Genomic DNA, 10,512 nt, shown 5'->3' with positions numbered 1-10,512 from the left:
TAACAATTATTAAAGGAATTAATTAAATAAATTAATTATTAGAATAATTAAAGAAAACTACTCTTGGCTTTTTTTTTTTCAAATTTTTAAGCCACCCTGTTTCATGCCTAACTCTGGAGGTACAGGTTTTATTGGCCCCAAGTAACTGATGGTCTGTAGGGACTTTTCCTGAACTTATATGGGGATGTGATCCAACCTGAATGCAATTATCTTGGCTCATTTCACATTCCTGATTCATACTATGGATATAGACCAAGCCAGGCTGGATTGGATTCCATAATATGAAATAAGTAGTCATTTATTTTACTGCTTTTTATTCAATTTCTGGATTTGATAAGGACCAGGGAGTATGGAATAATGGTAGATAGTAGTAGATAATGGATGCTAGATGGAGACAGAGACTGTCTTTTCACTAAACATTGAGTAAGGAAAATACAGTGAAACCACAGAAATCAAGCAATTTTCTCTTCATTAAAATCATTACATGATTTAGTCTAGTGTGGATAAGCAATTTAGGACTTGGCAAACGTGAGATTTTCTGGCTATGTATTTCCTGTAAAATTTGAGATGTGAAAATTCCCCCTATCCAATGGGTATTTAAAAGGCATACTTTGAGGAAAAGATAGTTATGCCCTTTCTTGGGTTGTCTGCCTGTCCATTTAACTTTATCAGTAGAGTCATGGTTGTTGAATTCTTGAGTATAACAATGAGGTATCTTTAAATTTAAAAACAAAATTTTTAAAAAAATTTTGAGTGCTTATACATAATGCTCTGGAGATTGTAAAGATACTTAAAAGGATTCATATTCTATCCTGAAATCTGGTGTGTAAAGGGTAAGTGTACATGAGAGAAATTGCTCAGGTATTCACAGAAAAAACTCCAGAAATTTAATAGCAATCTCACCAAAGGAATGCAAGATCAAGGCAGACATAAAGATCTCTCCTGGGAATTTTATACCACAGTCTTAAGGATAGAAAGTTATTTTGGGAGTTGATGACTTTATCATGATTTCTAGGCCTATTGTTCCTTTTTGAAGAATTAGTACCATAGTAAAAATAATCTAAGCATGTAGTATGTAGCATAGATTTTTGGAAGGGCTGTGTTTTAGTCAAGCTCTCTATATTTTAAAGAAATACTTTTTTTAAAAGGTCAAAATCAGTACTATTACTCTTAATATTATAATCAAAGGGTGATAGGCTCTTTGGATTTTGGATAAAGCAGGCCTCAAACTCAAAAAGACTATATTTTTTTCAGAAGAAGAAATTAACTGAAGACTTTTGAGCTCTAATTTCAAATCAAATATATTAAATATTCATATGTACATACAGATAGCAATAAAGCAACTTCATTTTCTAGATTCCTTGGTTTCACTATAGAATATACCAGATTACTTTGATAAAATCATAACCAGAACTATGGCTTAATGAAAACATAATAATAGCAGTTACTATTTCTGAACACCTGTACACTTTTTCATTTTCATTTCCATTAATCACAAAACAATTAGCAAGGCTGGTTTAATCAGAGAGGTTAATGACTTGCTCAAGCTCATCCAGGTACTAAATGGCAGAGAAATGAAGTGCAGGCCTGGATCAGCTCTCTACACAGTTCTCATTGTCAAATATATCACTGTAGCTATGGATAATTTGGAAGTTACAGGTTGACCTGGTATGGCTATTTGAAAGGCATTGTTTTTGTAGAAAACATATTGACCACGATATTTGCATGTTATTTGTGTTGTAACAAATTATTTTAATGTTAAATGTGAAAAATAATAGTACTGCCCAATATAAAAGTGCCATATTTTTTTAATCAAAACACAATTGTTACTTAACAACTGACATTGGAGGTATAATTGCTTCAGACTCAAATGGCTTCTCAAACCTTTTTAAGGGAAATATTTTTATTAACTCAATAATCTATTTCAGTACCCTTCAAGTATTTTCTGATATATAACCTGTCTTCTTATGATTTAATTTCATTTTAGAGCCACCAGAAAGAACATGACCTATAAAATTAAGATAAAGGTTATGGCTACTACATAGCAATGGAGACAATTAGTTGGCAGGAATTTGTAGAGAAAAAGATTTAGAGGCTAGATATCTTCCATTTGGTGATGTCATGTTCTTTTCCAAAAGCTTTCTTTCATCTTTTAAACCTTAACCTGAAATATTAAATCCTAGTATTTAGACATCTAGGTTTTCTTGTGCTAACAGCACTCACTCAATAAATATTTATTGAATGAAATCAGAGATGAGAAAATTTTGTATACTGAGGTTTATAATACAAAACAATTTAGGGCTACTTAAATATAAGAAACAATTGTGTTTGTGGAATTTTTCTTAAGGAGGGAACTAATACTCCATTCCATTTTAAAATTTAGAACAGGGAGCATAAAGTGTGTTCTTAATAAATAAATAATGTACTTATATTCTCCTATGTTATAGTCAGTACAAGGAGAGAGCTCACAAAGTAGGAAGGAAAGGTGGAAAATTTAAAGAGATGAAGTTAGGGAGCATGGGAAGAGAACGTGATAAAGCCATGTGTACAGAAATATGCCCCAATGTAACAAAAGAAAGAGAGATCCATGGAGATATCAAACCCAGAGACTATGTCATTCAACTCCCAGCCAAGGAACGCTATTGTCCTATCTCAAAGTGGCTCTCAGACTAGTAGTAGAGTAACAATACAGAATAACCCACTATTGTGATCCAGATGTGCACAAAATACATGCGGATCCTTAGGAGGAAACAAGTCACTATCTGGAAGATGCAGGGAACACACTACAGAAGTAATGTTTGGCTGAGTCTTGAAGGTTGAGATAGGACTGGTATCAAAGGGGGGAAATTAAGGCAGAAGATTGGTGGTAAAAAGATTTGTGTGGCTGGAACATAAGATGAATGTATGACAGAGGAAAATAAAGGGAGTAAAGTTACAGAAATTGATGCTTCAACACCATTTCAGAGTGACTATCATGTGCCTGCATTAATAAGAAGAGTGGACCAATTAAAATATAATCTCTGAGGCTGGAGCCCAGGAAAGGGTATTGTTAAAAAGCTCCCCTGGAGACCGTAATGTGCAGCTATAGTTGAGAAGCACTGCAGTAGGTGACTGGAAATCAGTGAACATTTTCACGTGAGGTAATGGCAAAATTAGATCTTTTTAGGAAAATAACTTTGGCCTGGAGAATGGAGACAGAATGAGTCTGTGTGTGTAAGGCTTTGAAGGACTAAAGAGCAGTCCACAGTCTATTATAATACATATGTAGTCACAGAAAAAGACATGTAGATAGACATACTAAGGAACAGACCATTTTTATACTAATGTTAAGACTATTTGGAATTCTTGGTTGGGTTAAACTCTTATTGAAAGTTATAACCAAGCATTATAAAATATGTATATTATCTATTTGCCACATGGACCTAAAGAACCCAAGCCAAGGGCCCTGGTTGGAACTTGTTTTAATCCCTATTTCACATCCCTTATGAGGATTCACTGTTTACACATGCTCTGTAGTTAATTCATTTTGAAAATTGAAGAAGTTATTGGCAAGAAACAGTTACAGTAACATTATCATGCCAATTTTTTTGATCAAATGAAATCACTTTATCTTGTTTTGGGGGTCATATTACTATTCATTAAGATTATTCTATATTACTTTCCCTTGGTAAACTGCAAGTATTTATCAGTTGAAGGGAATGGGTAATTTTAAAATGCATTAAGAAATCAGACACTTCAGTAAATGTTTTCTATATTGTTTTCAGAGTTCCTTTGATTTTCTCATTAACTATTAATCTGAATAATGTAGGATGTTTTATTTGTAAGGTAACGTCCAATTTTAAAGAAATTTCAAAAAAGAATTGTCTACTAGTTTCTCCAAGCTGTTAAAAATTATATATGTATGCTTAAAATTGGTATAAATTATTTTATCTAGGAAAAAAAGTTATAGGTTTTGATTTATACCAGTGGTTCTTCCTGTTTTATGTATGTGTGTGTATTTTTTTAAAAATGGATCTTCAGTGACACCTCAGAAAAGAACTCTTGTTTCTCCCCTAAAGGGATATTTGCAGCTCATATAACAATGTGAATTGTGGGTTTTCTAGTTATTGTAATTGGTTGTATTATTTTCAGGCAGTTTCTCGTGTTTCCTGAAATATCTCTTAGATTGGATCAGAGACACTCAAAAATTTTTAAGTGTGATTTGTCCAATATGTCCTACTGAGTGGAGAAAGAGAGTAATATTTCTCTCTTTTTTTCTTCCCTCCTGTTTATTTCTTCCCACCTTTCCTCCCTCCTTGCTTGCCTTCCTTCCTTTCTTCTTTGATTTGAGAAGTGAGTAAGAAGCTCTCACCAAAAGGAACATTCTACTGGAAAGTTATTATTACACCATTATTAAAGGTGAGACTCAGTAAGGTTAAGTGACTTTCCACACACCCTAGATGTAAGGAGTGGAGTTAGGCCACAGACTCTCTGACTTCCTACTTCCTCTTTCGATACAGAATACCTTATTACAGGACAATTCCCCAAAAAGGATTAGTGAAATACTACAAAACCCATAATGCTCTTGTCATAATGCTATGGCTCTCCTTAATAACTTGCTTAGAGATTTGTGTTTCCAATCTGGGAAACAGTCTTAACATATAAGCTGGTTATCCTAGTTTGAGGAGCATCAATCTATTTCAAGAATTTTAAACTCTTTTTCTGTATATTTTTTGCATTAAAAACCCTTTGGAGAATCTGATTAAGGTTATAAATTTCCTTCTCATGAAAATGTATATACACTCATATAGACAGAATTTTGCATACCATTTTAAGGTTTCATTTTTGTAAATATAATTAGGGATCCAAAGGGAGCTATATAGAAAGAACATATAATAACTTTTTATTTTTATGTATAAGATTTTTTTCTCTAAGGTAGAAGATTTGTTATATGTGAAAGTTAAAAATCTCACCTAAATGGTATGAAATGATATGAATAAGATTAACTTTAACAATCAACCTCATACTTTTTCAATCTTGTAAACTCTTAAAGAAAATATGGGTACACGAAAACACTAAAAATTCAAATTATGCTTTATAAAGGAAATCAATTAAACCTCACAACTTTTATCTGAAATTTACACAGTACGATATGTTATAAATGTAAGGCTTTGAGAAGAACATTGTAAAAACTTGAGATCTCATAATCCTGACCAAAACAAAAACTGACAAAATTTAATTTTTTTAAAGATAAAAACGGCATTCACTTTTTATGAAAGAGAAGAGGTTTCACCATCCCTGCCAAGATCTTGGGTAATTGTGCAGCAATAACCTCAGACATCATTTCTGGAAATTCAACACTCAGTGCCCGGGACTGGATAAATGTATTCAAGCAGTACAGATGAAGTTGTTTGACAAGCTGTTGGTTTAACAAATGGATAAGAAACATGTAAGAAAAATAATATATTCATATACTATACAAACATGGCAGCTTATTTTTCTAATAATAGAAATACTTAAGATGTTTTTTGCTTACCAAACTGAAAACATCTCCCTCCACTTTTTAGCATAATATGTAAAATATTACATACTCATGACAAAATATCCTAATACATAGAAAGATTTAAAGAAATGAAAGTATTCTGTAATCCCACAGGATGACCAGTGTGAACATTTTGGTATATTTCAAGGTTTTTTTTAATACATACTCAGGTATACACATAATATACACACATGCATATATATTTCCATAAATGAAATTACTTTATAGTCTATTTCTTAATCCAGCTTTTTCATATAACAACATACAGACGATATATAGACTCTTCTATTTCAGTACAAACAACCCAGCATAATCTATTTTAATCTAATTTTAATTTTGTCAAAGTAATTCACGTACATAATTTTGAAAGTCAGCTAGTACTGGAAGACCTATAGCAACAAAAACAACAGCAGCAACAACACAGATGTAACCACTTTAAACTTCTTTAGCCTGTGTCATTTGATATTTATCTGTGTATTTCTAATAAATTTTATTTTCCAAAGTTTACATTATTAAGTTTCTATTAAATGAGGATTTAGCTCTCTTGTACTATATACCCCCCTCCTCAACTACACACACTTTCTCTTCTCTCCATTCTCTATATAGTTATATCTCAATTTTTGGCTAAATCGATATCTAACATTTATATTACAAAGATTTTTGTTTCCTACTGGATTACATTTTCTTTCTTATATGACTTACTTTAATTTTGCTAGGGCTAATTACCTTATGTTTCTGTTCCTTTGTTTTTTCTATATTACAAAGCTATAGTCAAATTTTCTGACAGAATTGTAAAGACTCACTTCAATATGTTCATGCAATTGGTAATAGCTCAGTTCCATCTTTTTCTTGGTATTAGTGTCCTGAAATCCTCTGCATTAGTTAGTGTGCTGGGACACCCCTTTGCATCTCTCTTGGGTTGAATCTTCTACTTTGGCTTACTCCAGTGTTCTGTTGTAAGAAATCCTGCAGGTGCCCTTGAGAAAGTTTGTATTTGAGGTACCTTGAGAAAGTTTGTATTTGAAGTAATCTCTATGAGATCTTGCAAGTCTGAAAATAATTTTAGGATGCCATCATATTTGTTTGATGGTTTGGCTGGTAAAAAACTTGTTGAAGATTTTTCTTTCCTTGAAAATTCTGAAGGTATTGCTCCATTGTTTTCTGGGTTGCAGAGAAGTCCAACATCATTCTGAATCCTGATGATTTGATGTGACATTTCTTTTTTCATTGGTATATTTTATGATACCCTCTTTATTCCAGGTATGCTGAAATTTTACAATGTGCCTTGGTTCACTTGTGCTGTGCGTGTATACTGGGCCCTTACACTCAGAAAACTTATATCCTTCAGTTCTAGCAACTTTTCTTTTATGATTTCTTACATAATTTCCTCACCTTGATTTTCTCTCTTCTTTCTTCTGGAAATTACTACTAACTGGAGCATGAAACCCCATGGGTTAATCCCCTAAATTTGCTATCTCTCTACTTTTTCATATCTTTATCTTTTTTGTTATTTTTTCTGGGTTTTCCTGAGATTTATATTTCCTGAGTTTTATATTTATATTGAATTTTTAATTTCTGCTCTTCTTTAATTATCCAAGTGTTTTGTTGCTAAATATTCCTTTTAAAATGTTTTCTATTCTTGTTTCATGGATGCAACATCATTCTTATTTCTCTGAATATCTTAATTTTGAAGTTTTCTTCTATTTTCTGCACTCTTGCTTTTTCCTTTAAGTTACATTTTTTTCTGTTTATTTTGCTCTCTGCCCTACATTTTAGAGGCTTTATCTAAATGGCTAATAATCTTGGCTGTCAGTTCATATTCAGCAGTGAGGCCTCAAATTTGACCTGGTGAGTAGAGAGATTTTTTTATGCTTTGTTGTTATTGTAGTGTGATTTCTGAACACAGTAGTGATAAAAGCTTGTAGGCAATATGTCTTGACTAACTCTATATATCTTATTTTATTTACCCAGTTTTGGTGTCAGGTATTTCTAGGGTTTTTTTTTTTCCTCTTGTATAGGCAATGATGCATACATATCTTAAATACTTGTCTAATAATTTATTTAAGATAAGTCCTAAAACGTGGGAATTTGAAAAGCACACAAACTTTAACTACTGCTACATGCTGCCAGATTGTCCATTAGCTTTGTTACTGACTTATAACTCCATCCAAAATGGTATGAGAGTCTTATTCTCCACATCCATATCTTTGCTTTTCCTGTATACATAAATTCTTTTCTAGCTTAAGACAAAAACATTTGAGAGCATATTCAGAAAAATGTATCACAATTCCTATCAACCATTAAATTACTCTCAAATTATACAAATACTAGTAAAAGGATATTTGGGTGATCTACAATGAAAATGAAAAAAGCATAATATAAATTCTAAGCAGTATGATGCAGGTTTTTAAAATGTAAGTACAAATATAAATTTGAAGAAAACACATGAAGTAAAATTTATATTTCACATTTAAGAAGTTATAGATATAATTCAGAAAATAATTATTAATATTCTAGAAAACAAAATACTTACATCATGCAAGTTATCAAGAAGTTTCGTAAGTTGGTAGAAACGCTGTGAGCTAGGGACAACTCCTTTTTGCCTCAAACCAATTGCCTTGATGAGCTCTCTAATGTAGCTTGATCTCATCTCTTCAAACTGGCTTTGACTTCTTAGTCCTTCCAAAGGAACTGCAAGATAATTACAAGTGACAGTTATGTTTAAAAAAGATGATACTAGCAGTTTATAATATAAATTTCTGAGCTGTATAATGATTTATTTTGATTTGCAACTCTAGATACAAACATCTTAAATAGGAAAAGTTTTAGAACATGTAAACTTCTAGTTCTTTTGAAGAATATGATAAGAACAACTAGGTAAGTTAAAGAACATTTCAGCTTACCTATTTTAGAGCTATTACCATTTGCTCAAAAGAGCACCTGACATTATTCTCCATTCCTGTCTAAAATACTTAGTTTGATTTAGTTTACAACTACATGTATGCTGGTTCTTTTTTGTCTTTGTCTTCTTCCTGCTGATATGAGAGAAAGCCATTGATATTTGAATTTTCTCTTATATTCAGCCACTTGGTTTTACTCTATTTTATTTATTCATTTATTTATATTTTTAAATCTAACAGCTTTTGTTTGATTTTTGTTTTTGGTTTAAGACAATACTATATTCAAATAATAGTTTCATTTTCTCCTTTCCAACAGTTGTAGCTCTCATTTCTGCTTCATGGTTCAATGCATTGTTTAAGATTTCCAGAACAATATTAAAAAATAACAGTAATGGTAAATACCCCTATTTTGTTGCTGATTTTATTGAGAATGCCTCTCATTCCTATTATGATGTTAACTGGTAATTTATATATCTACCTCTGAAATCCTTAATTCATACATCCAAATGTTGGGCACAACTTCCTACTCTTATGACTAGTTCTCTTGTTTCCACTACGTAGTCAATTTACCTATTGCTTTTCTCCTAAATCTTTTCGGTCCTTCTGTCTGAGATGTCCTGGTTGATTTCTTTAGCAACTCTATTACCAGAACTCCCAATTTCCTTGTTTCCTTTTACTTTGGTCTCACTTGTCCTACAAACAAATCTTCAAACTGAAGTGAAGTTTCTGACTTTTTCTGCAACTACATCCAGGTTGCTGAAAGAAAAATCACATAATCTCTGGATTTATGATCTTGACCCTTAGCAATATTTCTATAGAGAAGTGTACTTCATTTGAGCAAAGCCAACTGTATGTGTCCAGCAAAGGGAAATAAATAAGCCTTTTTCAAAAACTCCTACTTTATTCCCTCTACCTGAATCAGACCTTGGCTTCCACTTCCCTTGGAAAAAAGACAGCCACAGATAACAAACAGATAGAAACCAAAAGTTAATTCTTTGGTTTTGAGTTTTCAAGAGCTCACATCCTGAGTATAAAAGGGATTTAGGGGCTTCCCTGGTGGCGCAGTGGTTGAGAGTCTGCCTGCCGATTCAGGGGACACTGATGTGCCCTGGTCTGGGAGGATCCCACATGCCGCGGAGCGGCTGGGCCTGTGGGCCATGGCCGCTGGGCCTGCACGTCCGGAGCCTTTGCTCCGCAGCAGGAGAGGCCGCGACAGTGAGAGGCCTGCGTACCGCAAAAAAAAAAAAAAAAAAAAAAAGGGATTTATAAAAGTAATCTTGGCAATATGAGATTTTTGCTCCAATTGAAAACTTAACTGTTGTACATAAATTTGTATGTATATGCTATGTGTATCTATGATCTTGTCCCTTTACTTCATATACCAGCTATTTACTTTTTAATTGTCCATTTTAACCTTTTATTATTTTAAAAGAAAAAAATTTGTTTTTTTGGCTGCACCACATGGCATGTGGGATCTTAGTTCCATGCCCCCTGCATTGGAAGCTCAGAGTCTTAACCACTGGACCACCAGGGAAATCCCTACAGCAGCTATTTTAAACATCCATAACTCTTTTTACACTTCCCAACCAATCCTCAAATCTCTCTCACTCTTAAACATGACTATAAAATTAGTTTTTCTTCTGATTACTGAAGTACTGTCTTCTCATTGGGCTTTAAAGAGTTGGAAAACTAGTAACTCAAAGACCTCGCTCTATCTATCTAAGTGTTTAGGACCAGACTTGAACCAATTATCCTCTTTACAAGAGAAGTGGGCCTAATTCCACACTGCCTCATTCTTTTAGTATCAACACTAACAACATGCTCCTAGGATATGATAATCACTAGGCTCTCATCCTATGCTCCTGGGATATCTCTGAAAATTATCTTCCTCTCCTACTCTCTTCCCTAGATTTCAGATCTATGATGAAACAGCTCTCCAAAAATTTTATATTTCCTTTGAGCTCTTTACACTAATTCATTGTTTTCTTAATTATTACACCCAGCATTACATGATTGGAGAATTTTCTCTCAGATTCTTATTGATTCCACATGTGGGTTTTTAGGATTTCTTGTAAATATATTAGTGGTAAG

The 10,512-nt window shown here is 32.9% G+C and overlaps 1 protein-coding gene across 2 annotated transcripts in view; it reads right to left on the bottom strand.

The window, feature by feature from the left end:
• Positions 1 to 5,188: 5,188 nt before the first annotated feature.
• PGR (progesterone receptor) overlaps positions 5,189 to 10,512 on the bottom strand; it is a 95,468-nt gene continuing 90,144 nt past the window's right edge. For both annotated transcript variants that reach the window (XM_059070718.2, XM_067038582.1), the window contains 2 exons: positions 8,055 to 8,212; positions 5,189 to 5,398 (listed from right to left, as the gene is read on the bottom strand). In XM_059070718.2, coding sequence (XP_058926701.1) covers positions 5,243 to 5,398; positions 8,055 to 8,212 — 314 coding nt within the window. In that variant the 3' untranslated portion in view covers positions 5,189 to 5,242. The remainder of the gene's footprint in view (positions 5,399 to 8,054; positions 8,213 to 10,512) is intronic.

Source organism: Kogia breviceps, chromosome 7 (genome assembly GCF_026419965.1).
Source record: "Kogia breviceps isolate mKogBre1 chromosome 7, mKogBre1 haplotype 1, whole genome shotgun sequence".
NCBI classification, from domain to species: Eukaryota; Metazoa; Chordata; class Mammalia; order Artiodactyla; family Physeteridae; genus Kogia; species Kogia breviceps.
This window is presented reverse-complemented; position numbering and strand designations above follow the sequence as displayed.